The sequence below is a fragment of the Apiospora hydei genome, assembly GCF_038363865.1.
Source record: "Apiospora hydei strain CBS 114990 chromosome Unknown utg000009l_segment0_segment0, whole genome shotgun sequence".
NCBI lineage: Eukaryota > Fungi > Ascomycota > Sordariomycetes > Amphisphaeriales > Apiosporaceae > Apiospora > Apiospora hydei.
The window spans coordinates 1,555,780-1,582,228 of NW_027117368.1; the positions used below are offsets into that span (position 1 = coordinate 1,555,780).

At 54.3% G+C, this 26,449-nt stretch overlaps 8 protein-coding genes across 8 annotated transcripts; 5 read left to right on the forward strand and 3 right to left on the reverse strand.

Moving 5' to 3' along the window:
• Positions 1–424: 424 nt before the first annotated feature.
• On the reverse strand, positions 425–3,277 carry PG997_012266 (uncharacterized protein; the record flags this gene model as incomplete). Its single annotated transcript, XM_066816580.1, has 4 exons — positions 425–1,834; positions 1,876–2,196; positions 2,262–2,867; positions 2,930–3,277. The coding sequence occupies 4 exons, from the start codon at positions 3,275–3,277 to the stop codon at positions 425–427; spliced, it is 2,685 nt and encodes an 894-aa protein (XP_066662272.1).
• Positions 3,278–6,864: 3,587 nt separating this feature from the next.
• Positions 6,865–7,731, reverse strand: PG997_012267 (protein ssu72 protein; the record flags this gene model as incomplete). Its single annotated transcript, XM_066816581.1, has 2 exons — positions 6,865–7,522; positions 7,598–7,731. 2 exons carry the CDS (start codon positions 7,729–7,731, stop codon positions 6,865–6,867), a joined length of 792 nt encoding a protein of 263 aa, XP_066662273.1.
• Positions 7,732–11,001: 3,270 nt separating this feature from the next.
• On the forward strand, positions 11,002–12,620 carry PG997_012268 (SH3 domain-containing protein; the record flags this gene model as incomplete). Its single annotated transcript, XM_066816582.1, has 2 exons — positions 11,002–11,326; positions 11,395–12,620. The coding sequence occupies 2 exons, from the start codon at positions 11,002–11,004 to the stop codon at positions 12,618–12,620; spliced, it is 1,551 nt and encodes a 516-aa protein (XP_066662274.1).
• A 1,351-nt stretch (positions 12,621–13,971) lies between these two features.
• Positions 13,972–15,510, forward strand: PG997_012269 (MFS transporter; the record flags this gene model as incomplete). The annotated part of the gene is made up of 1 exon (XM_066816583.1): positions 13,972–15,510. One exon carries the CDS (start codon positions 13,972–13,974, stop codon positions 15,508–15,510), a length of 1,539 nt encoding a protein of 512 aa, XP_066662275.1.
• Positions 15,511–15,897: 387 nt separating this feature from the next.
• Positions 15,898–16,709, forward strand: PG997_012270 (uncharacterized protein; the record flags this gene model as incomplete). Its single annotated transcript, XM_066816584.1, has 2 exons — positions 15,898–16,017; positions 16,191–16,709. The coding sequence occupies 2 exons, from the start codon at positions 15,898–15,900 to the stop codon at positions 16,707–16,709; spliced, it is 639 nt and encodes a 212-aa protein (XP_066662276.1).
• A 328-nt stretch (positions 16,710–17,037) lies between these two features.
• PG997_012271 (uncharacterized protein) lies at positions 17,038–19,012 on the reverse strand (the record flags this gene model as incomplete). The annotated part of the gene is made up of 2 exons (XM_066816585.1): positions 17,038–17,515; positions 17,697–19,012. The coding sequence occupies 2 exons, from the start codon at positions 19,010–19,012 to the stop codon at positions 17,038–17,040; spliced, it is 1,794 nt and encodes a 597-aa protein (XP_066662277.1).
• Positions 19,013–20,197: 1,185 nt separating this feature from the next.
• PG997_012272 (uncharacterized protein) lies at positions 20,198–23,001 on the forward strand (the record flags this gene model as incomplete). The annotated part of the gene is made up of 4 exons (XM_066816586.1): positions 20,198–21,641; positions 21,733–22,309; positions 22,345–22,690; positions 22,711–23,001. The coding sequence occupies 4 exons, from the start codon at positions 20,198–20,200 to the stop codon at positions 22,999–23,001; spliced, it is 2,658 nt and encodes an 885-aa protein (XP_066662278.1).
• A 2,556-nt stretch (positions 23,002–25,557) lies between these two features.
• PG997_012273 (uncharacterized protein) lies at positions 25,558–26,301 on the forward strand (the record flags this gene model as incomplete). Its single annotated transcript, XM_066816587.1, has 1 exon — positions 25,558–26,301. One exon carries the CDS (start codon positions 25,558–25,560, stop codon positions 26,299–26,301), a length of 744 nt encoding a protein of 247 aa, XP_066662279.1.
• Positions 26,302–26,449: the final 148 nt, after the last annotated feature.

Below are 26,449 nucleotides of genomic sequence, written 5' to 3' on the forward strand. Positions count from 1 at the left end.
CCACAGCGCTAGCAAACCAACCATTCCAAACGACTCGTAACTCCATCCATCTAATTATAAACAAAGAAATGAGCTGCCCCTGATCTATCTCTGACCGTTCGGCACGAAGACCCAGATCACCGTACTATACCCAGCACAGCTTGGGAAGGCTTTTGGGTGTGCTACAAAAACACTCCCAGTAGTATGGGGTTATTGCTTGGCAATGAGGACAGCTGGACCAATAGTAACGTCGGCGCACTTCGGAGCTTGCCGTGAAAGCTGAAAATCATCAAACACTGCGAAGGGGGAGCGCCTGAGATGGAAAGGGGTATCAAGAGCTCGGCAAGAACAAGTGCAATCGAGGTCGAGAAATCAGAAGGCCGTATGCGTCGTCAAATTATGTAATATGCCGATAGTAATAGAGACGTGTGAAGGAACGTTTCTCTCATGAGAAATCATCAGCGGATGGTGCCATGGCTAGCTGGTTGGCGTTTTGGGCCAGCTCTTTCATCTCGCGAGCAATCTCGAAGGCTATAGGGGGCAGGGTCTGAGTCCACATGCGCCATTGGTTATCCTGAGCGTCAAGACCCCGCGATGCCATGTCTTGTCCATGTTCGCCGGCTTCCAAAAGGCGCTGCCGGGAAGACGCAAGGCGGTCGATCATATCAATGCCAATACCACTGGATTGTGCCTCCGACATGACTCTCCCAACAACATCTGCAATGGTGTCGATTTGATCGTTGATTTGCGCAATAGATGCGTCGCTGCGAACAGAGCTGACCAAATTTTGGATTGTTTGGACAAGGACCGCAGTCTGGTCCTCGACGTAAAACCTTAGCTCTTCAGCGCGATTGTCCTGCTGCTGGCCACCATAGCCGCCCGGAGTAAGGGGTGGGCCCCTGTTGGCATTCGTATTTGCCATCCCATTCAGCCCGTTGGGACCACCGTTACGCGAAGATTGATTGTACGGATTGACGGACTCGCGAGGAGAGCTGACTGGGCTATATGCCGATGATTGCATACTGTCGCGGGGCCCGAGGCCGTTGAAACGAGGAGGCGGGTCAAGTGGCGATTGAGCAGCTTGCGGCGATGCTGGTTTAGCGTAAGAATCCTGCTGCGTTGACCGGTTCGAGAAGAAGGCGTTCGAATCAACGGGCGTGACGGTACCGTCGTCGTCGTCTTCCAGCTCACCAGCAGGCGTGGCTCGAATTTTGACGGTTCGCAGTAGTTCAACGATAGCAGCCACCAGATGCGATGCAGCAGCATCAAGAAGCGAGACAGGCGAGATACCCGCGGCGGCCGCAAAGTTCTTCGAAGCCGTGATCAAGTTGTTTGCCGTAGCGGAAACCCTGCTCTTGAGCCTCTGCTGTTGTTGGTGTAAGTTCTCGTCGTTGGGCGCCGATTCATCAATATCCTTAGTAATCCGTCGAACGCTGACAACGACCGCCTTCATAGAGTCAATCACCTTGTCTGGGACGTCGGTTCGCGCCTTCTGTAGCAGTTCATCAATAGAAATCTGGAACCTGGTGACGTGGACGTCCTTGACGAGCCCATTTTCTTGAGTGAATCCCTTCTCGCGGATGTATTTGCCGGCATCCTGATCAATGGCAAGACCGAGGGAAGAGGCTCGCATGTTGCGCAACTGAGTTTTCGTGCGTGCATAACGGTTACGCCAGTCGCGCACTTCGTTCTCAAGGGATTCCACCACCTTCTCCAACTCTGTTTGCCGCTCCCATGCTGGCCCATGTTGCTGAGAGAGTATCTTCATCTCGCGGAGGAACTGTTGTGCTTCACGTCGGACTTCCTCGGTCACCTGTTGTTGTTCCTCCAAAGCCATCCGCAGGTCCTCATTTTCCTTCGCAGTTCCGCATCAGCGTCACCGCTTGGAACTGCCACGTTTCGGCTGCTCTGATTTGCCTCTTCCAGTTCTTGTTGCAGCCTCCGCATCTCCGAGCTGTGTTGTTCCTCCATCCGCGCCAGGTCCTCTTGAAGGTTTGCGCTGAAGTCTTTGGTCTGGGCCAGTTGGTTCTCCAGATCGGCTCGCATGTCAGTCCATTGTTTCCTCTCCATGTTGTCGGATGACGCTTTGGACCTCTCATCGTCAAGAACGCGCGCAAGCTCGTCGTCTTTCTTCTTCAGCTGGTCTTCTAGCCCATCGAGCCTCAACTGTAGATCCCGCGCCTGGGCCTGGGATTCTTCAAGCATTCTTTTGTCACTCTTGGAGCCGGAGTCAGTACAATAATTACTCTGAGACTGTAGTAATTAGGTTTTTGGGAACATACCTCGGACATAACTCCACTCATACCAGTACCCTCGCTTCGCTTGCTTTCGCGGCCATTACTGGCCGCTTCCAAACCAAATGTTTCGTTGTCTTCAATATCGTCGGCACCATCATCGTCCTCTTCGACCATGGTGCTCTTATTGGGCACTATCACGTTGCCTTGGAACTGTTTCTGCTGCGGCCTGTCGTAGTTGTTGGGAGGTATCCCAGGAGAGGGCGGAACACCATAGTCGGTCATACGAGGCGCCCCCGAGCGGATGGAGCTGGCATCTGAGGGCCTTCGCATACCCCGAGGAAGCCCGTTCATGCTGCTAACAGGTGTTCCTGATCGACTCGAAGGGCCGCGCGATGAAGATCTGGGGCTTCCCATGCCTTCAGGACTAGAAAAATGTGGAAAGCGCCGCTCGAGCTCGCAGAAAACATCGGTGGCCAGGTCACGAAACCTTGGGGGTCCCAGCGTCGATAACTTCTGGCGTGCTTGGTTTCGCTTTGGGTGAAAGGTATCTTCGGGCTGCAGAAAAGGCGGCACTTGCGGCCCAGGGGCTCGTCGACTCAAGGCTTGCCGTCTAAGCAGCTCGTCGTATACATCCGTGGATAGCTCGAGAAACTGCACTGCTGAAAGACGCAGTAGCTTATCTCGAGCTCGGTTGGGTGGTGGGTTGGCGCGACCATCTTTGAGGTCTGTTGCAAAAACTTCCTCAAGGCGACATAGTGTCCGCTGAGAACGGGCTCGTTGTTTTCGTCTTTCATGCTGCGACCGCTCTCGCTCCTCGCATACATGCCGGTGCTGGAACGGCCAATAGACGGCGGTGGTGAAGGCTGGCCGACGCTTCTGGCGCCGCCAGGCCCAGGGCCGGGGAAGCCGCTCATACTTCCGTTACGTCCACCTGAAGACGGTGGGGATATCACTCCGCGGTTGTTTGGGTCGTAGTTGTCGGGGTTCTGGTATTTATTGATGCCAGACCATTCGCTGCCGCCTACTGAGACAGGTGACAGCGGCGCATTTCGAGTATTCATGGTAGTAAATATATTTGGCCACTAGTTCATGCAAATGAATCAATGGATCTGCCACAGCGCCAGGTCGCAAGAACAAAGAACTTTCGAAAACTCAGCAAGCAGACGTGTGTGTATGCGCCACTTGAACGTTCCGCAGTTTCGCAATTTGAGGCCAGAGCTTAGCGTCAGAGAAAAAGCCTCTTGAACGCACCGTTTGTGGTTTTCCCCTAAGATCCCTTAATCCTCGAGTCGATATTCGATGTGCCGGTATTGACTCCGGTTATATTTAAAGTGCTGGACGGTGTTTCTCTGGGTTGCCGTTGATCGGGTGGCTGATGCTAATTGCACACTCGGGCTTGGTGTACTTGTTTCGGGGCGATAGTGACTCCCGATTTCCTCCAAGATGGTCGGGCTCGTTCGAGATACATATGTATATGAACGAACTGGACCACGGTCGATTCAGTCAGCTGTCAATGTGTCGCAGAGAAGCACGGCCGTGAGTTCAGTCTGCGGGGGACAGCGCCAGTCCGAGTCAATTGAGTTTATGTCGTGTCAGATGCTGTATCAAGAAGAATGTAAAGTGCCTCCGTTCGAGGAAACCGATGGCGGCAGCGGCTAGGGCGATGGGACGAAATAGCGACGCAAAGGTTTGATAATCAACTGTCGATGGGGGTTTCGTTTGCCGAGGCGTCTTTCTTTCTGGCTTGAATCCTGTTTGTTTCTCGTCGGTTTCTCGTCGGTACTTGTTTATTCGAGTCTGGTTCTCCGGGATCGCGAACAGGACTTCGAAAAGCAGCGGCGAGGGCGGCAAAGAGCACGAGAGGGAGGGCAACGCAGCGGGCAGGGGCGTTTTCGGGGGCGCAGTGCAAGAATTACGATAAGAGACAGCAATGAATATAAAGTATACACATGCTCTCTCTGCCTTCCTCGTTGGGTGAGTTGATGACCACAGTAGGTAGCTGGGGAAACTGTGGAACAATCAATAAGGTTTCTGAGCAGAAGATGGCGAGGCCTGGAGCGTAAGACAGGAACGTGAAGGGGGCCACAGGCCGCAGGCACAAACACGCCCGAGAGACCGAGCGGCTGCAGGTCGCTGGAGTCCCCAAGTCTCAGAATGTGCCGGGTCCTGGAGAGCTTCTGCTGTCTGCTCTCTGCTGCGTTGCGCTGTGCTGTGCGGCGCGCGAGTGGATGTGGATGTGGGTGGATTCTGGTTCAATTGGTCTGGGAAAGCGTCAGGTAGGGAGGTACATTCTACCCGAGAATACCTCCTCCCGCTACTTCCAAATCAAGGCAGGGCATTTCTAGGCCGATGAAACCAACCACACGAGCACACCCAAGAGGAACTTGCAAGGAGAGGAAGCGAAAGACTAGGGGTGGTTCGGGGGATCCTACGTACTAACGCACTTGGATAAGGGGGGACCGACTGGGGGGGGGGACCACCGCATGCACCCGATTCGATTAAGTCAACCTAATCGCTATTCGCTGCTAATGAAGTCTGCCTAGAACCTCAATCGAATTCCCTACCTGATGTCCCTGGGTATCAAATCGTTGAAATGGCAGGCAACAGGTACTTGTCATTTTCTCGCCCAAGCCTTTTACTATGTGGAGGGCAACATTAGTCTAGACTCAAGGGATCTACAATGAGAGTTTAGGTTATCCCCTTTTTTCTTCTTCTCCTTCATCTCTCTCACTCTCTCTCTCTCTCTCTCTTTTTCTCGTCTCCAGATCGACAGGCGTCTCGATTGAAACAGGTCCCGGTGTTGGTTCCCGCTCTGCACTTCTTCATGTGTATGACGCTCATAGCAAAGCGAAGGTTCACACCTAGCATACATGACATCGTCTATTAGAAGCAGAAACCACACTCCCAGACCTGCCAGGCTGTCTGGTGAAAGGCGACGAGGGCCTAAGATTGTCAATTATCAGCCGCCCTGTCTGGCGAAGGTTGTCATGCAATTGCGGCTGCTGCCATTGAATGCTAGGCACGTACATGGTCCACCCCCCTACCAGGTATCTTGGTTTCTAAGCGGTGATTAGCAGCTAGGCCGGGCAACCTTTCGATTGCAGCAACCAACCGTGTCCATACCAGCACGGAGGCCAGAGATGCCCCAACCCCTTTGGCCTTTCATCTTCTCCAACTGCTGGCTGCCCTTTTTCTTCAGCAGTGATCGCTTGATGGATGTCGCGCCCGAGAAGATCGACATGGTGTTTTCCATGTGCAACCGTAGTGCTCAGCTGACGTTGTACTACCAAACTACGCGCTACGACACGATATTGGTATCCCATTCCCGTCTTACCTAAGTCAATATGCCTTCGAGAGACAGCTGCACAGCCCGGTCTCCTTCTATCTCCCACCAAAAGGCTTGATCTAGTCCATTCCAGCCCGAAGCAATTTAGAAATGCCCACCCCCCTGTCATCGATGAGCTTGGTATGTATGGGGCTTCCCCTGAGGCGCAAGCATTTCTGGGGGTTAAATTCGATTGGTTATGCGCTACCTTCTGCGCTACACCTACTCAGTTTCTCTAGCGTGGCCGCCATGCTTCAATGGCTTGAGGCCGACTGGACCGGCGGGGCTCCTCGACTGCATTCTGGCGCGCGCCAACGGCATTCACGGAAAAAAGCTGACCTGGAGTTGGGTTGAACAGGAGATATACTCACCAAGTACATACGATGTCAAAGGCGGAGCAATTTCGAAATGACGTGACGCGTATCGAATCCACATCACAATCCCATCGTTTTCCATACATCGGAATTCGCTGGGTGGAAGAGGGAACCAACCTCCATCCGTTCTTGTATTGCTGTATCACTGCTACGGACAATTGCCATGACCGTCCGTCTGCACGAACCTCCAGAGAAACTGTACTTCGAGAGGCTATTTGCAGTAGAAACATGTTATTATTATTAGCCAAATTGTGCTGCATGTCCCATGTTTCGTTCTGCCGCATTTGCTGGATGAGTTCGATTCCAAGCCGAGAGCATGAATGTGTCAAGTTGTCTGGCCTGTCTACGAAATACATTCTGCCACGCTAAGAAATGGCTTGTGCCTGCATATTATAAGTGCAACACACAAACTTATATGCACACACCATTGCTGCGATTGGGACATGATGATTTTCCATGACGTGACTTGAAGGGTGCATGCCTGATGGACAACCTTGGATCGATACGATTTTTTTTTGTTCTACTAAAACACTATCTGCAAGCCTCTCGGGTCACCCGAAGCATTGACTGCGGTGCGTTTCGTGCCAAAGAGGCAGGGGGTTGGTTGCATATGTAGTGTTTGAGCCTCATGTTTCCGGGCAATTGCATTGCGAGTCACACGCAGATCTTGGGATGATTACACGATGGTTGTTCTTCCATCTTGTAGAGCGTCCATACCGAAGCGCTGGTGGTACTGCTACTTGCCAAAGGAGGCTCCCACTGGCGCTACAGTTTAACCCAACCGTAGATGGATATCGCACGCGCCTTGCATCAACCATATTATACCAGCTTGCAAGCTTCTGACTTGTGAAGCAAGTTCAGAATGGGTGTTTGGGTATCATCTTGTGAGCTCAATGCTCAATCTGGATTTGTGGGTTGTGTAGACGGCAGAAGGGCAACAGTTACCTGATCAAAACCAGGCCAATGTCCATGTTGCTGGCAGGTTGGGCCACCTCTCCTGCCACTCACCGATTATGTCAGGCACTCTTTCGTCAAAAGATGCTCGGCTCGCCGCGCTTCCAGTATCGAAAGACATGGCGCCGACAGCCTCGCGTTCTTCTTGGGCGGCTTTGTTTAGAGAGTTTGCGAGGTCAAGGATGCCCTGGCCTCCGATCGAGGCCTCTTCATGATTATCCTTGATGTCAACATTGATGACATGAACTGGTTTGTTCAGCGGGGTGCCACGATTATGCAGGTCGTCAATCACAGCATCCCAGCAGCGCTCCTCGCATGTGAAGACAACATCAGCTACGCCTCCTTCAATGCCTTCGCTGCCACGGTCTGTGGCATGCTCAAGGCGGGGGATGCCAATCTGCCAATCTTGCCAGCGCTCAGGGCCCCATTTGACTCCTCTATTCCTATCAATCATTTTGAGGAGGCCATTTCGTGTGTAGAGATCTTCGTCCTTCTCCTTCAGTTCCTTCCACATGCTATCATACGAAGTCTTATTGAACTGATAGACGTTAGGCTGGGTGATGCTTGGACCAGGCAATCTAACAAGAGAGCCGGTACCGAAGGAAATAACCGGATAGTTGGCTTTGGAGAGCTGCAGGTGTGCCTCCATGGACCTTTGGAGGGAGAAAAGAGTAAGTAAGTCTGTGGCAAACAGATAAAATAGAGGGCGCCATAAGTTTTGAGCTCACCTATTCTGGTTACTCGCACACACGGTGCAGAATTTCAATTTGTAGCCTGACGAGCCTACACCCTCAACGCCGTTTTGCGCAGGAGGCTGCGATGCTGGCACTGCCGCATCAGTGGACGCACCGTTGACATCCATCGTGGCGGATCTTCCTCAAGTCGGATTTGAAGTCTCAGCTGCCAGACGGCAATAACAACTGCAGCACAGAGAACGTTTGCGTTCGTGGGGGCCGACAAGATTGAATCAATAACCTGTGCTTTCGACGCAGTGTCAGTTGGTTGAGCTCACTCGGGCTGGCAGAAAATGGTGGATGTGGTTATGCTCGGTAGATCAGGAAAGTTGCGTAATTAAATTAAAGTATCAACATGAGTAGTCAGACAGCTCCAATAAAATATTTCATCATTCAGAGGGTAGAGGTGCAGTGCTCCAGCGCGTATTTCAACGTGGACGGACATACCTTGGCGAAGAACGGAAAGTGTTTCGATTAGGATCGCAATGACGCAGGCCTTCTCAACCTGGTGCGGAAGAGACAAAGAGAGTTGCGAAGGCGACCGCTACTAGTAACATCACGTTGGGATGAGGCAGAGACGGCCCGTGACGGGAAGCTGGCCTCAGCTTACGGCCAGAAACATGCGAAAGCGGGCATGTGCTGATTGGTACAGCATTTGCCTGGGCCTGCGATCGCGTTGGAAAATGTTGACGGGAGGAAGAATCGACCAAGGGATTCTGGATCGGAAGAAAAGTTGTGGTTGGAAGAAATAGCTGGGCTGATTGTGACAATGTGGGGCATGTTGGATAGCGATAAGTGCTGGCTTCATTGGTCAATCTAGCAGTAGTCCGGACACCAACAACCCCAAACATCACCAATGGAACAATCTTCTCGATCCTCTGTGTACTTACCCATATTTACGATAGCAGCCTGCGAAGCAACCCTAACGGTTCGTGATGTAGTCGCAGTATGTTTGGAAGCGAATAGATACACGTTACGAGGTACAACAAGGGCCATAGATAAAGTCGTGATATTCCAGTGTCTCATCAAACCATGTAGTTGCAAGTGCATTTCATTGTTGTGAGGTACCTACGAGAATTAGAACCATTGCATCATCTTATTGAATCTACTTATTCTTTGTAGGTAGGCAGGTACCTCTAGACACTAGCATCAAGTCGTCCCCTAAGAGCAAGCTATTCCGCGGGGATAGTGTCTTGTAGAAAAGGGATTCTATTTGCCCTATTGCTTAGTAGGTTCTTTATCCTCCGAGTCTAGCGCATTATGTGATCTACGATGGAATCGCGAAGCCATATGATCACCTCCGATATAAGACTACCCCGTGCATGTTTCGTAGGGACCGGCTTCCACAACGTGGAGTATGGTAACACAGAGGCGCGCATATCGAGTTGCCCCCCTTTGGATTGGTATGACCTACAAGGACAACAGCAGTCGGCCATTTCGAACATTGAAGCAAGAGGTCCATAGATATCGAATGCTGTGACCTTATTTCACTGTAGGTAGGTACAGATTGGAGGGCAGGGTCAGGTCTCCGTAGCTGACAAGCTTGCTATATGAAATTCGGAAACGAAACATTGAAATGGGCGAGCCCGGACAAACCGCATCATGACTGCTAACATAGAAGTCATGAGACATGCATCGTGTACCACGTCAACTTCCGTCGCGGTGGGCGTATGCATACATGCATTTGCACGTATGCTGATTTGATATCCATACGTCGGCTTGGCGATACTGGGGGGTCACTGTCCAGAGCCAGTTGGAAACAAGAAAAGAACGAGGCTTGGCATTGGGATCCTCGACACTGACTTGAACAAAGAACAAATTTCGGAGAACTTCCCATTATGTCGGGCCATCAGATTGTGCAATCCAGGCATCCCGGCCTTTCTTCTCATAGCCACTCAACTATAATGTAACAACGAAAAAACCCGCTTCACGATCTGGTGTTTTTTTCTCTTCTCTCTTTCTCGCAAAACCGTAGAGAGGCTCGGGTCGCTTGGAAACCAATACCTAACCGATCTGCCATCAGTCGGAGCCAACATCGTCGACTGGAAGCCAAAAGCTGCCTCCTCCTCTCTCTTCACCCCTGACGGTTCCTCCAGACCCCTCTTGTCTCCCCCCGAGAGCACCGACCAGTAGAATCAAGCCTCACGCGCTTAGTAGCACCAACTAGAACTGCGCGGACGCAACAACTAGCCATTCACAGCGATTCCCAGGAAAACCTAACCTGACCTGATCTCGGCCCAGGCCTTAGGTTGTGGTTAGGTCTTTGGGGGTGGTTTGACTGGGCCGGCCTAAGATAGGCTGAGAGCGAGACACACACACACACACACACACCACACTGCCGTGGTAAAGATAGAGCAGCGCTGCGGGTAGGTCAAAGAAAGAGAGGCAGAGACAGAAGACAGCCCAGCCCCAACCCACCAGCACACAGATAGGATACCTACATACATGTAGGCAGTCAGTCAGTCAGTCACCTCTACCTGACCACACCTTCAACCCGACTCGACCTCGCACGGCAAGGTTAGACGCCCAATCCAATTCTCCCGTCGATTTCCCCATCGCTGGCCCGTCGCTTATTCTTTTCCCAGTAGCAGACCACCACCGCCTGCACCTGCCTTCATCGCTGCTACCTTGCCTTACCTTGCCTACCTGTTTCCCACGCACTTCGATTCCATACCTACCGGCTTTCTTGGCCTACACGACCTCTCGCCTCCAAGTACGGGTCCATCGTGGCTGCGTGGAAGCTTCCAAGCTGCTGTCTGTATATTTCAGGGCATTTACTCATCCCGGTGGAGCAGATACGCAGGCGAGCGGCCGACTGGAGTGCACGATCGAGCTTTAACCTACCTGCGAACCCTCCCTCAACCCACTTTGTGAACGAACCCTCGTCCGCCGGCCATTGCTGTCGCCAAAACACCGCCGGCGCTATTTCTGGAAACACTGGTACGGGCCGACAGCAATCCCACCCCTCTATCTTCTCGAACCCGGCCAGGCGCATCCCATCTCTGCGAAATTGTTTACCTTCCTCCCCTCAAGCGCCCCGTTACCTCGAATCCAGCTCGCTCGCTCTGGGCACAGGATTCTCGGCAGAGTCACCAACGAACAAAACCCCGTTGCACCGGCTTACGCTTACACGCCGTCATTTTCGCCAGTTTAACCCCATATTATAATTCATTCGGCGCTTCACTTCGATTCCTCTTCGACCGTCGCTCTGTGATCGCATGCATTGCGCCCAACAGCTTGCTGGACAAGTCTGTTCACGGCGGTAACAGCGTGCCCCGTCTTGTAGCACCCGCACAGCTGCTGCAACTGAGCATTTACCAGTATTCCGACGATTTCTCGAATACGTCTCTAAGGGTACGCTGGACCAAGGACTCTTTCCTCTGACAATGACCGCAATCATGTCCCCCAGCTCATCACCGGCTCCATCGCCTCCTGCAGTTTCTTCGCCTTCGGCCAATTCGAACCACCCAACGCTCCCTCCTCTGATCACATCGCCGACAAGTAGCCGAGCCAGCGCAATACCGCCCCCAATGTCGCACGCATCGAAGAACCGGCTCTCGCAGTACTCGGTCGGCTCGGTCCCGTCGCGTTCGCGACCGCCTTCCTACCTCTTTCCGATCTTCCACTCTAGTCTTACGTATACCATCGTCCGAGATTTCGCATATCCTCCCATACATCCTATGCACTATGGACCTCCGCCAGAAGGGTCGCGACCTGCGTCTGGTATGACTACGCCAGCAAGTGAAACACGCCGCCTGTCAGACCCCCAACAAGTTGGGAGTGGTCTACAGATGGCGGGTTGGGAAAAGGCGAAAGACTAGCTCCAATACACTTTGGGGATGGCCCTCCGTGGAGCGAGGATGAAGATCTGCAGAGTCCTGTTGTCAGTTCTCGCCATAAAAAGCACAAGTCGTCCTCGGCATCACTAGGACATCAGAAGTCGCGCTCAGCGCAAGAGCACGGGACTCTCGGGTCGCCCTCGATGATGAATTCGGATAGTTATGACCGGCAGAGGGGTTATTTCACCGGGACTACTGGAGACGGGAGCGAGCGCTACTATGTTAGCCAGGGAGAAGAAGCCAATGGGCCTGGTGGGGAGTACGTAACGTATCCTTCGGAACAACTACGGCAATCAATGCAGGCTCTGTACCAAGCGCAGGAACCGAAGCCGCGCCAGTATATGGAGCATGAAGCTGGGTATAAGTCCGAATCGGACGTCTCCAGCAACGCCTCTTCTCCTGGCTTCCGCCCTTACGACGAGTCGCGATACTCGCGAGATTATCAATTCACCATCACGTCACCAGACGAGGAAATGCATGGCAAGGCCGTAGCTTTGTTCGATTTCGAGCGGGAGAACGAAAACGAGCTTCCCCTGGTCGAGGGCCAAATTATATGGGTTTCGTACAGGCATGGCCAAGGCTGGTTAGTGGCCGAGGATCCCAAGACACAGGAAAGCGGACTTGTCCCCGAAGAATACGTGCGACTCTTGCGAGATATCGAGGGAGGCATGAACAGCCTTACTGGAGACTTAGGTGTTGCCGCAGGCACCCCAAATGATACAGGAACCCCAACGCAAGCTGAACATGCCGACCCATCCGCCGCCGCCGCTTCCACTAGCGGCGCCAGCGGCAACAGCAGCGGTCATACACCGTCGCAGAGCACCTCCAGCACGAATGGATATCACCAACCTGTTGTTTCGACATTCTCTACGTCAAGCAAAGATTTAGATCCGTACCCTCCGCATCTGTTGGGCTCTCAGACTGGGCAGCCGCCTCCTCAAGTTGTTCATTATCACGGCCAGCGTGGAGGCAGCCAGGCGAATACACCGACTGCCCAGTCTTCGTTCGACTCGGGCATGGGCAGGCGGGGTAGCCAAGACACAATTGGGCGCAGTGACTCCTCGTCCAGGAAATCGCAGCTGCTGGAGACTCTGCCAGACAAGAAGCTAACATCTCCCGTTGAGGAGACGAGCTCGGAATTGGACCAAGAGCAAGACAATGAGTCAACAGAGCGATGAGTTCGATAAATCGACAGTATGGTTTACTATCGGAGACATACATGGTGGTATCTTGCATCAGAGCTGCTATTATAGACGCACCGGGTGCTTCCATTAGGCGAAGCATCATACACATCTTGCTGAGCCTGCGCACTGGCTCGCAGACCGTCCAACTTGGCACACTGGTCCTAGTGAATTGGCCATGCCGGTGCCTTCGCGGTTGGTGTAGAATAGCGTCCGTCTGCCCTCATCTGATCGAGTCCGCACGTGCGAGCCCCGTCCAACACGATGCTAGTCTCTTCAATGTAGGGGTGTGCTGGATAGAGGCGGTGACACCCAGCCAAGGGTGCGATAGCCAGGCAGGGTGGTTGAAAACACAGATAGTGTTTTGTAGGGAAACGCGGTAGAATGAAGCGGCACGTCAACAGAGTTCGACGCCGAGAGCTGGGGAAGACGGAGGCCAGGAACTCTGCTGAGAGAATGCATGACTATGAAAGAAAGAGAAGTTCGTAAATACAAACTTAATCCCAATACCTGACATCTAACCGTATACTTGGCTATATAGCATTCGTTTGATACGTCCGGCCTCAGAACCGGAGACCGGGGCGGAGGCGGAAGCGGAAGCGGAGGCGAAGGCGAGTAGTTTATGCCAGACTTGGTGGTTTGGTGGTTAGGTATGGACCAGGATCGTTGTTTTATTGTTTCCCCTCTCATCCCCTCCTGGTGTGAGACCACCTCGCGTGCTCGCTGCCAACCACTTCACAAGCAAATCAAGGAGCAAAGAAACCCCAAGCGGCCCCCACCAGGGAAACAGAAGCACGCCGAATGCGGGAAGTAGCCCTAGCTTCCGCTTACTCTATCTCTGCAGCTCAGCCGGTCCTCTACCAATAGCGATGATCAATCAGAGTACTTCAGATTACAACGCCATTACCCATCCCGATCCTGGCCCTCCACCATCCAGCCATTGCCTTTGTCAGCGAGCTAGCTCGGGTCGGCATGTACTGTCTGGGGTACGGCGTGAGCTCGCGTGTTAGACACAATAGAGCGAAACTTTGCTGACTCAAACGTCTGATAATTGCTATACCCTGGGCAGGTGTAAGAAAAAGTTTCTCGTATAGGTACATGGGTAGGTATGCGACGTTGTTGCGCACAGCTGTTCGGAGTTACGGGCGCTTTCTTAGCATCATCTACCAATAGCCTATCTCGATATTGATCTGCGCATGCAAGCCGATAGGCTGTTGATTGGTCGTGGCAGCTGCACTCCTTCGGCAGGGCAAGCGCACTAAGAGCGAGGAGGTTTATCACTATTGTCGTGTCTTCTCATCTGTGAAACTGATGTTGCCGGTCTCCTGCTCGCCATTTCGAATCAGTTATGGCGGCCTCGTACAGTGTTGCGGGCGGAGAGGCGCCCACGACAACCAAGGGCACGAGTCCCACCCAGAGCACACGTTCAATCAAGAAGCCTCGCCCTGAGTCCGAGGCCCAGCAGTCCGAGACAGATGAGAATAACGATGACGGCGTTGCATCGACGACAGCCGCCACCACCAAAGAGGAGTCTGTACTGGAGCGCCGCCTCCGCCTCAAGATCGACATGCGCCTCTGCACCATCGCCGGCATCCTTTGCTCGCTGAACCTGCTGGACTCGGGCGTCATCTCGTCGGCGTCGGTCACGTCGATGCTGGAGGATCTGGACCTGACGGGGAACCGCTACAGCGTGTCCATCTTCATCTTCACCATCGCCTCCATCGCGTTCCAGCTGCCGTCGACCATCGCCGTGCGCACCGTCGGCCCGCGGCCCTGGTTCGCCTTCATCACCTTCGCCTTCGGCCTCATCACCCTGTGCACTGCCTTCGTGCAGACCTGGCGCCAGATGATCGCCCTGCGCGTCCTGCTGGGCATGGCCATGAGCGGCGTCTATCCGGGCCTGACCTATCTGATCTCGACGTGGTACCGTCGCGACGAGCAGCAGACCCGCTACGCCTTCCTGCAGTCGGGCGAAGTCATTGTGCTGGCGACGGGCAGCATCGTCAACTTCGCCGTCAACAAGAACCTCGGCGGCCGCGGCGGCCTCGCGGGGTGGCGCTGGATGTTTTTGGTGCAGGGGCTTATCTCCTGCGCGCTGGGCGTCGCCACCTACTTCTGGATGGTCGACTTCCCCGAGAACGCGCACCGGTCCCTCTGGTTCCTGACCAAGGACGAGCAGGCCCTCGCCGTCCGCCGCATCCAGGACGACCGCCGCGACGTCGAGGCCGACCCCTTCGCTTGGCGCAAAGTGCTGCGCCACGCCGCCGACCCCAAGGTCTATGGCTTCGCCGCCCTCTTCTTCCTGCTCAACCTCGTCTCGACCTCGCTGTCGTACTTCCTGCCCATCATCCTGCAGAGCGGCATGGGCTTCTCCGAGGACGCGGCCATCCTGCTGAGCGCCCCGCCCTACTACTACAGCGTGATCCCCGTGCTGCTGTCGTCGGTCGTCGCGGACCGGCTGCGCCTGCGCGGGCCCGTCATCGTCTTCAACTGCCTGTGCCTCGTCGCGGGCTTCGGCATGCTCGGGTTCGCGGAGCAGGTCACCGTCCGCTACGTGGGCACCTACCTGGCCACGGGCGCGTACATCTCCAACTGGGCCGCCCTGTCGTCGTACCAGGCCAACAACATCGCGGGGCAGTGGAAGCGCGTTTTTACTGCTGCCGCCGTCACGGCCTGCAACGGCGCCGGCGGCATCGCGGGCAGCTTCATCGTGCGCCAGCCCGAGGCCCCGCGCTACATGACGGCCGTCTGGGTCTCCATCGGCTCGCACGTCGCCATCATCGCCGTCATCGGCGCCTTTTCGCTCTCCTTTTACCGCGCCAACTCGCTGCAGAAGAGGGGCAGGGCCGTGCTGGAGGGGACGGAGGGGTTCAGGTACACATATTGACGAGGATGTGCGTGGGGTTTGGGAACGAAGTTATGAAGAAAACGCATAGGAACTATGCGTGGGCGGCAATGTTGTCCGATATTTGTAGATGTATTGAATAATAAATAAACTCAACTTCAAGTACCGTGTACGCTGTGTTGGCTCTCTTGACTACTTGATCTTCAATCCTTGCTTCAAGGTTACCTGGCAGTTAGGGATGCAAGGCAGCTATCAATCAACTCAACTCAGGAGTTTGTATATGGCTGCCCAGGCCGAATAACCCTCCTGGTCTAAGATGCTAAAGCTATTGGCTTTAGGACTTCCACCTAATTCCATCAACCACGACAAGAAAAAGGGAATCACCGTACGCAACTCACGTTCCTCATCCCACCCTGGACTACAACCACCATGACGAGCGACAACTGGGAACATCAATACGAGCTCTTAAGTGTATTCTTTCGAGGCTTTGGCAACGCCATGGGATTCAACTACTTTCCGCTATTACCTCCTGCACTTCGCCGCAAGATTGTGAGTAACCCAAAAGCATTGTCCTATCTTCGTTTTATGACCCCTTCGTCTTCAACTCAAAGGGCAACCACTTGGTTTCGTTTACGAGGTAGCTACTCGGCTACGGATATCTGAACCAGTAGAACCCTTACACATCCCTCCATGGAGCCAAGTGCTGATTGGTATTTTCTCAGTGGGACACTCTTCTGCTCAGCGAAGAGTTCACGCCGAGTCGTTCATTCGTCCCTTCCGCTTCCGGTTCGATCTACCTGTACCGCAGCCTTCGCAATACCAGCCCGCTGCTGCTCGTCAGCAAAGAAAGCCAAGCATGTGCCTTGCGACTTTTCCATGTCGAGGCACCCGTGTACGCCGGCTCCGAGAAATCATGCGGCGAGTTCCTCCGAGAGGTGAGGCTTGGCAACGTGTCGCTTCGGGACAGATGGGGTCGCGCCAAGTTTCGTCCCGCGGCCCTGGCCGAGTACAATACGATCCCTCGAGGCATGCTACGCCTCAGTCCCCTGATTGACCGAATGATTCCGCAGCTAGACACGACGCTTTCGATGGAGGACTGGGTCATCAAGTATAGAGGGAAACATCTGGGTAGTGTTGAACGTAGCTCATCGATGCAATACTCAACTGCTGAGGTCGGTCAGGAGTTGCTTCAATTCGAGGATGACACAAAGATCATTGAGGATGGGACGGATACTATTTGATGTCTTTGGGAGCACTGCCAAGCCCCTGCTCCCCCCCAACCACATAATCTGTCGTTTGACTGAATCGTTCCGAGCAAACCAGCAGATGCAAACAACGTGCTAAAAAAAACCGGCAAGTTGTAGTGTGCTTGGCGAGGATGGTATATGGATGCGACGACCTGCTCTGTTTGCTTCTGCTATACGGGCAATGGAAGAAACGACCCTATATGATCGTCGGGACGAGAAGTAATCAGCTGCCGTTGATGGGATAGCAAATCAGAATATGACACAAATATGATTGTTAGTCATATGTCAGACTTTAGTGTTCCCTTATACAAGGCTAACGGACCTAGCATATCACTATTCGTTCAGCACTGGTGTCCCAACTCGCCTCATCGGCTCGCTCTCCGTCCATGATGCCCTCAACAAAGCAGTCGCCTACTAGTGTATAGCGTGCCTCTTGATCGTGGCCGTCAGCCACCGGCCGCAGAATGAACGGGACCTTGCCACCCGCCAGGATCCAGACCTCATCGCCAGGCTGAGTCTCGTAGCCAAGACCCATGTGCACATCGTCCGTGACGAAGAAGCTCTGGAACTGCATCGCCACGAGAAAGGACTTGCTGATCGTCGCAAAGTCGGGGTGCGAGGCCGCCATGACCGACCGCTTGGAGGGGTCTTGCTCGCCCAGCCACACGCTAAGGATATTCCAGCAAATCCAGTCGCGGGCACTGGCCCGTCGGTTGGACGCGCCAACGATGGTGTCGCGGGAGCGTGAGGCGCCACAGGGCTCCGCTGAGCCGCTCCGGGGACCGGGACGAAGGGGCGTTCTGGGCCGCCGTTCGGACCAGGTCGCGACACTGCCTTATGCCGCCGTAATCTATGCGGCTCTGAAACAGCGGCAGCGCCTCTTGGACTTTCATCAGTCTCCTTCCGCTAGTTCGTAATTCTGTGCCGCTGAATGAACAGTCGAGACCCTTTCCAGAGGCTGCGTTGAACAGGCCGGCACACGATATCCTTTTTGAAATATTCTGGAAGGACACGAGGGCGCCTCTTCGATCTTGTGGCACGAGGTCCGGGACCCAGCTTGGTAGATCCGATCGGCGTGTTCTTGGGCCTACCAGCGCCATGAGGTCCCCTTCGGTTTCAATCAAGTACTGCGTGCAGCGTGCAAATGTTTGGGAGGCTGTGAGCGAGTAGTCGGGCTTCAGCAGAGTCTGCTCAGTGAGCGAAACCTCGGACAACAGTCCGAGAACACCATACACCTTATCTCTTGGATCAGTGGAGTCCTTGGTCCGTAGCAGCCATAGTAGTTCTCTCAGGGCCGTGCCTGGGTTCTTTTTCGCATTTCCCTGGGTTCCTGACAGATGCATCATCCGTACTGCGCTGGACCCCCACAGCGCCAGGCGCTTCTGTGCAATGTCATCCCAAAGCTCTGATGTCATTCGCCAGGTGACACTTTCGTGGCAGCAAGAACCGGGCAGCAGATGTTTTGCGTAACTTTTGTAGAAGTTATTGGCGAGACTCGCCGGGACCATAACATTGCCGACCACGAACTGGGCGCCGCGAGCCAAGGCGAACTCCTGCTGCACCCAGACCCTTGTCCACCATGGCATTTGGAAGAGTTTGAGGAGAGACCTCCAGGATGTCTCGTATCCTGGCGCCAGCCTATAGCGTAGGTCTGCGCCTACATGGAACATTGGCTTGTGGCACCAGTGCTCGTCAATGGAGAGCAGGTATAACATGGCAAAGGCAGACAGCGCGTCATCTTCCGATGAAGACCTAGCCAGCGCATCTGCTCTCTCGACGAGCGAGGAGAGCGGCTCCGCATCTTCCACCAAGAACCGGTGGGAAAGCTGTTCCGCTGTGCTGGAATCCTCAGAGGCTTGATGTTCCGAACGTTGCGCGGGCGAGATGGAGTCGCCGAGCCAGATCAGTGCCTCACGAGCCTTGGAGTACACCTCCTTCATCAGAGTAACTTGAATCGCTCGTTCCTCCAGGTCATCTTGGTTGATGCAGATGGCGTCAATCCACATGACACGGCTGGTTGTTTTCTGTCGCAGGCGACGGAGAGCGGCATGCAAGTTGGCAGTCACCGAGTGCGGCCGCCCACAGAGCGTGATGCCCCTGAAGCCCGATTCGGATGGCGTTTCCCAAGTGTACGAAAGCGCCTGGAAGTTGCTTCCACCGCTCTTCAGCGAGACGACATCCAGCTGCAACTCTAAGGGCGCCGTGTGGGAGGCGCTGGGGAGAATGCGCAACAGCCGAATCTCATCTTTGGAAGAGTCCAAAGGTTCATACACGTCGGACAAATACAAGGCCTGCATGCTGTTCATCTAGCTCTGGGACTGGCCATATCAGGGTTCATGAAGACATCAAGTTGGGGAAGTGGAGATCCATGTAAGCACTTGGTTAGGTACATGCCGTGACCAATCAAATCGATTTGCAACCAAAATTTGTCTGTGTAACAGCAAACTTTCAGATGTACGACCATTTTTCGGCCCCTCCTCATACATCATCAAGTCACTGGTGTAATTGCTAGAGCGATATGAGCTTCACATCTTTTGACGTTATTGCAACTATCATTCGGACGCGTTAATTGACGAGTGATAGGAACCGTCCCCTGATGCCTGATGGCAAAATCGCTGGTTTCCGCATAACACCTCCCACACATCCATGATCAATTGGCCGGTCAATACAGTCATCTAACATTATGATACCCCAAGAGAGTTACCAGGGTAATCATTACGCCAGAAACACCAAATTATTATTAGCCTATACAGCGCGGCATAGTCTGATGGATGTAGCGCCGGTCACACTCATGATACCTTCTCCTTTGCTGGTCTGGAATGTGGACGGTTGTGTCGACCGCAAGCAGCCAGACAACGAGTTGCCTCAAATTCGGGCAACAGTATAATCACATCACAGCATCAAGTGCTTTCTGCAATACAGAAAGACATTAAATCCGACCGGTCAAAAGGCACACGCAGCAAACAACTCCCCAGAGTCTGGCCTCTCTCTCCTCCCTGTCTAGGTAAGTACTGTGCTGCAAGGGATGGGCCACTGAGAAAGCTATTTTGAGGTTCCAGCTGGTTTCAATCTTCAGCTCTAATGGAATGTATTAACCTTGCTTCCATTTGTTCTCGGTTACTGCGCCGATCAGCGGCTCGTCGCCGGGTGGACTTGCCATGCCGTGCACCCGCATCCGCCCCTGGAATGTGCTGTCGCAGAGCCACAATAAGCGTGTCGACTGAAACCGTTGCCATCATGGCGAAAACGTCCAATGGGCGCCTTTGAACACCCCGAGGCTCGCCAGTCTTGGCTTTGTGCCCTTTTTGTGGCTCATATATCACTGCCGTATTTGCCTCGCCGTCTTTATCCCGCTGCCCTTGTCGTACTTCACGAGTTGCCCACACGACGACAGACACTTCACTAAGCTTTGGCTCTTACGGGACTTTGGACCAGCATCCTACAAGCCGAGCAGCATAATCGTCCGAGAGAAAATAACAAGAATGGATTCCAAGTTTCCATGCTGGGACTCGCTGTCTGCCGAATATGGGCGGTGGCATGAAGAGGTGTCCGGGAAGAAGGGCGCCTCTCTCAACTTTCAGGCTTGGCTGTTGAAGCAGCGGACCGTCGCCAACGAGCTGTTCTACGACCTTAAGAGGCTTGCGGTAATCAAGAAGTGGTCTAGGGCGAGATTCTTCAGGAATGCAAAGGAACTCATGGTCTTGAAGGGATACTACTTTGGGGAGTTTGAGGGTTCTATTTATGAGGAGGTCATGAATGGAGTAGAGATCCAGCATATGGTGTACCCATGGAGCGTTATTTCACAAGGCGGCAAGGCCACCACCGCCAAGAAGAACGACAAGAAAAACGACGAGAAAAGCGAGCAGGCCGAGCAACCTTCGCAGCTGGGTACGAGCCCGTGCTCCACGTGTGGCGAGGATGGCAGCGGTCCGACCTGGGGTCGCCCCATCAGTTTCGCCTGGGACGGAGCCAAAGCGTCGGAGAAATACTTCACCTGTCCCAAGCCTGGATGCACGACGGCCTGGAACGAGTACGTCCGCGAGGGCTTCTTGGACAAGGAAGAGGGTGGTGACGCCTCCATCCAATGCCCCCAGTGCCTTTCGGACATATGCGCCAAGTGCGGTGTTATCAAGCCGACAGCCGCGCAAAACTACTGGAGACAGATCACGACCGCGCTCGACTTCACTGCCGGAGAGAAATCCCACGGCTCCAAGCCCTTCCGCAGGGCGGCATACCAAAAGGGCTTCACGGAGCGAAAACTGACCGACGTCTATGCCCCGCTAAGTGTAGACGATTTCTTCTTCACTGCTGCAACGAGCCCCAAGACAGACAAAGAGAAGTCGGAAGAGGCCGATCCCGACCTCATCTCCGTACCTGGGACGGCGTTGATGTTCCGGAAGGATCAGCCCAAGGAGGAGATCGACGAAGCGATAGAAAAGGAGAGAGACATGAAGCAACTGTTTGAGCTGCGAGCCAACATCATCGGTAACGACAGCGACAGCCACGGCGACAGTAACGAACCCAGCGGCCGCCGGATTGCGCGTATCAACTTCGCCCCGATACACGACAGCAAACCCACCGACAAGTGGTTCTCGTCGCGCAACCGTGAGCTGTACGAGGAGTCGGCGCGCTTCTGCGCGCGCTGGTTCGGCGACGTCGACTTCCCCGCCGAATACCAGGGCTCCGCCTGGCTCGAGGACTACGGCGAGCAGTTCGTGCAGTACTCTAGCCTCGCCGCCGCCGAGGACTGGCTCGTGGCCGACTGGGAGGTCATGATGAGGCAGGCCAAGCACCGCAAGTGGCTCGTCATGGGCATCCTGTCCCAGATCATGGAGAAGAAGATCCACAGCGAGCTGCTCTTCGGTGCGTCCGAATCTGAGAACCTGGAGCTCGAGAAGCAGGACTCCATGTTCCTTGCCGCAGACGGTATGTTGTTGTGCATGAACCTTTAACTTGCTTACCCACCCCATTCCTTCCATGGACAAGAACAAAACTGACTTGAGAATGATGTACACAGGCTACCCCCGAACCAAGCTCCGCAGTCAGATGGTCAACATGTTCCTGGGCAGCGCCACCGTCCCGGGGCACTTCTGGACCACGGTTGATCACCTGACCAACAGCACCATGGCGGTCCTGCTACCCTTAACCAACGTGCTGTGCCACTTCCGCACCCCGGAGCGGTGGACCGACACGTTCGAGATATACTCGCAGCTGCACTCGCTGATTGCGCAGGTGGGCTACTTCGCCGTCTGCATGGCGCGGGACGAGACCATCTTCCACGTGCTGTCGGCGACGCCCGGCGCCCGCATGGACTGGGGCATGGAGGCGCAGGCCAGCTACGAGCTGTACCGCGAGTGCAAGGAGGAGGCGGAGCGCCAGGACGCAGAATGGACCACGGCGCAGCAGGCCATGCTCAAGAACGCCCGCCTCGACGCCGTTCTCAGCGCCGGCGACGACGACGGGCCCAATCCCGAGCACCACATCGCCAACCTCGAGCGGCAGTTCCGCATCGACCGCCACCACCGCCTGCGCGGCGCCCGCGTCAAGTACGCCGTCTGGCCCATGGTGACGCGGTACCGGCCCGAGAACGAGGGGTGACCCTGCCCGGGGTCGTGGACGGCAAGGGCAGTGTCACCACCGGCCGGTACGACCCCCGCCTGACGGACGAGGACCTCGAGCAGACCGAGGGCCAGCGCATCCTGGACATCGGCAAGTGCGTCGTCATCTACTACCAAGGCCTCATGTACCCGCGCCAGCCCCAGCCAGATGCGGCGGCAGGGGCCGACGGCCAAACCTCCGCCGCCGTCGTCGAGCGCGACGGCGCGACCCTCTTCGACTACCGCGACGCGATACGGCGGGCGGCCGACGAGGCCCAGTCTGCCCACAACCGCCGGGCCCGATTCGCCGTCGCGCTCGGGGCCTCGTCCGTCGCCGTCGGGTACCGCGCGCAGCTCTACCAGGCGCTGCGGGACCACGTCCCCTGTCGTTGGCGGAGCTGGGCGCGCTGATCCGGGCCTACTGGCCCGCGTTCGTGTGGACGGTCGCGCTGGCCGGGGCCACGGCCGTGTCGTTCCGCCGCAGCCGGCACGCGCTGTTCGCGCTGGGCGGCACCGCCACGCTGCTGCTCCTGGCGATGGAGGGCACCGCGTGGGCTGTCGCGCTGGCTTCTTACGGGCTGGTGGTGGCCAGTTCGGGGGCGTCCTATCTTCTAGGCTTTTTTGCGCATGCGTTTGTCTACTTTCAGGCACTGATTAAGATGGGGTTTGATGGGTTTGCATCTGGTTAATAGGAAAGGGTAGGGCTGGTGTAAGATGTTGCTTTTAAGACAAGTCTGCATTTGCTGCCCAGTGTGTCAATTCCTACTTTTTATATCATGTATAAAATAATGCCTCAGTTAATTCCATGTTTACTAGCTAGCTATCTTTTTATTGAATTTGTTCTAAAATCCAATCATCTTCTTCACAGTCCAGGTCGAACCTGACGTTGCAATGAAAACGAAAAGAAAGGATGAGACAAAACAAGCATGATGGTTACGCATCAACCGGAAAGCAGTGTAATATCAGGGACACGAGGGAGACGGAGGCTGCCACCATGGCAAGCACGCTGGGCTTCCGTCACCTATTGGGTTTCTAAAAATATAATATCGTTTGGAACGGCGCCCCGGCGAGTAAGCGCTACCCAGCGATTAACTGAGCAAGAACAGATACTACACTTGATCTTAGCCAAAAGGAGGCAAAAGAAAGCTGAGGAAGGAAAGGAAAGAGAGGTTCGGTTGCAGGAAGAAGCATGCGGTTTTTATAGATGAAGACAGTGGCCAAACCTGTGTCGCACGTGAGTCAGGATGATGGCTGCCTACTGCTGCTGCCTGCTTGGCCGGAGTTGCTGCCTGCTGTGGCGAGAGTGATAAGTGCGGGATTGGATGTTGAAGAAAACATGCGACCCCTGAACCATAAGTTCCTATTGATGCCTGTATGTCCTATGGAGCATCGTACATACAGAGACTTGGTAGAGTTGATCTTCTGCTGTTCAGGAATAAAGGGGCGTGCTGAGAAGTGGCATTCGCCATGTCTGCTGAATTCCACAACGTCAACTGGAAGCATTGCATCTGGGCACGAGTGTTTCCTCTGCCGCAACATACACAAATGCCACATTGAAATCGAGTTCTGTACCACTGAATGCTTCCGGACAAAAGAATTACCCCCCAACCTTTCACTTGCCAAACCCTTCCAACAAAAGAACAAACCCTGTCCCCCACCTTCCCCAAACCGTAGGCTGCCTGCGACAAGCTTCCGAGTTCGAGCCACAGGCGGCTAAAAAGTAATGGGGCCGCAAAGTCCAGGGCATTCGTTCGTCTTTTAACACGATTGCATATCAATGTGGTGCTTTTTCTAGGCATTTCTACGAGAGGCGAGTATAGAAGATTCCGCCCCAGATATGCATATACCTTCTGCTACTGGTAAATGGTCCGGCAGCACCGATTCCACTGGACCAGTTACCATGGCGCCGTCTCTTGGCTCCATGTTGCCCGTTGAGGCTTGGCCACTGAAGTTCCATTGACCCTTGGTAACGGCTAACACAATGGCAAGATAGCAGCACCTCTGAAGCAATCCAGCGATATAACACTGTATATAGCTAACGATATACTGATTAAGTTTAATATAAGAAACTTTTGCTATCGGAGCAGTTTCTCTCGACAAAATGCCGGCATTGCTCACCATGGCCTTGTACAACAAACAACATAAAAGGGCGATGTGCCTCGAACGGCGTATTACCTGTACCGACGATTCGACATCGCACGAGATATCTTATGGTTCATATCTGGCACTACAAGATCTAGGCACTTTGAAAAATGTCCTTGATCTTGACGAAGCTCCCGATAGAGCTCTGGTACGAAGTCCAATGCATTATTTTGGCATCACTGTTTTGGCCATCAGAGACTCGGGAGTGCCTAAGAACCCTGTGGAACTTATCCCAAACCTGCAGAGACCTTCGCACACTCTGCTCTCCATGTTGGTACCAAGCGGCGCGCGATATAGCCATCGGACCTCGGGGCCCCTTCAACTGCCTCCTAATAAAGGCCGCGTCCCATGGAAATGTGGAAGTCCTGCGGCAAGCAATCGGTGCTGGGTTTGAGCCATGGGACCTCAAGAAGACCGTGTTCACATTCCGGTGGGATTCCAACAGGATTGTCGGAACATGGGACTTTAGGATGCTGAGTAAACGTGAGGGTACCCTCGTCGAAATCTCGATCCTGGGTAAGGCAGTACCTCATCAGAAGGTGGCATTTCTCAAATGGCTATACAGTCTCGGTATACCACTTGATGAATGGGGCGTCCAACAGATAGGCGCCCCCGTCTATTCAGGATTGCGGTCGAAGCCGGGGAACTTGATGTGATTAAGTATCTCGCAAAGACCTTACCAAAACATCCCCCTTTTTTCGATGACCCCGAAAGCCTTGTTGGTGTCGCTCTCAGCAACAATGCTCCCAATGATGCTTTAGAGTATCTTATGATACGCCTCAAAGGATCACCCGATGATTTCACGCGTCAGGACTGGTTTCAAAAAGCCATGGACAATAAAAACGTCAGAGGCCTGGAGTTTATCATTACCCACGAGAGAGCTTTCGGAGTTGGTGGGAAAATCGCGACGAGGGGAGGTCCTGAAAATCGCATTGGATACAGCATTGCGTCGGAAACGAATCGGCAATGGCGACATAAAACTCATCAACTTGGCACTTCGGTGGAGCGTGGTAACGGTGCCAAATGCGAAGGAACGACACGTCCCCTACCCTATTGGGAACTTCACGAACGCTCTGCGGTTTGGTGGTTCCAGAACCCGGAGGATGTTGGCTTATATAGTAAAGAGGCTGACCAAGGACCATCGAGTCACATGGACTGACGCCAGTGAAGGAGGAGACGAGCCCTGGAGCTTCGCATTCCTCGAGAACTGCGGCTGCAGGCAGGCGCGCCTGGGAAATACTTGGCTGAAGTTCTTCAAGCTTCTATACCATCACACCCCGCAAAACGCTTGCCGCGCAGCCGAAAGTCGCTACGGCCCAGAAGATCGGACGGGGCCGCTGCGGCTCATGGTGGACCTGGCTTTCTCCGATACGTTCAGTCGGAAAGGCCTCTGCCGGTGTCGCCGTAAGGTCGTCGAGTTTCTCATCGACCGCGGCGACATCAACGTCAACGGGGGCCGAGGGACGAAGCTCGGGACGCCGCTGCACACGTTCTGCGAGAACGTGTTCAGGCTGCAGTCCCGCGGCTGGTTCGAGGGCGGACCGCACCCCTGGGTCGGCTTTCGGGAGGTGCTGCCCTATCTGGACTTCCTCGCCGATAAGGGGTGCGACGTGGCGGCCCTCGACGAGAATGGGCGCACCGCGCGTGACTGGCTTATCGACGGAGAGAAAAGGATGCGTGAAGGAGAAGGTATGGGCAAGTGGTTGCCGTACCTCGAGTGCAAGCAGGACCTTTACCATCAAACGAAACGGGCGCTCATGTTCTGGCCTGTCAACGCCAGGGCAAAAAGGCGTTGGAAATTTTGGATCGATCTCCTTGACATGGTCCAGGAGCAATTGCCGGCTTAAGCGATGCAAGTCTTCTTCAGGCGTATCTATCTCGGAACATAGGAGGTTGTGTCTTATTCCCCTCGACGATATAATTGCAGGATCTACATACGACATTCAGTTGCCTTCTTCAAAAAAATGAAAATAATATACTCTCCTTCAATTCAGT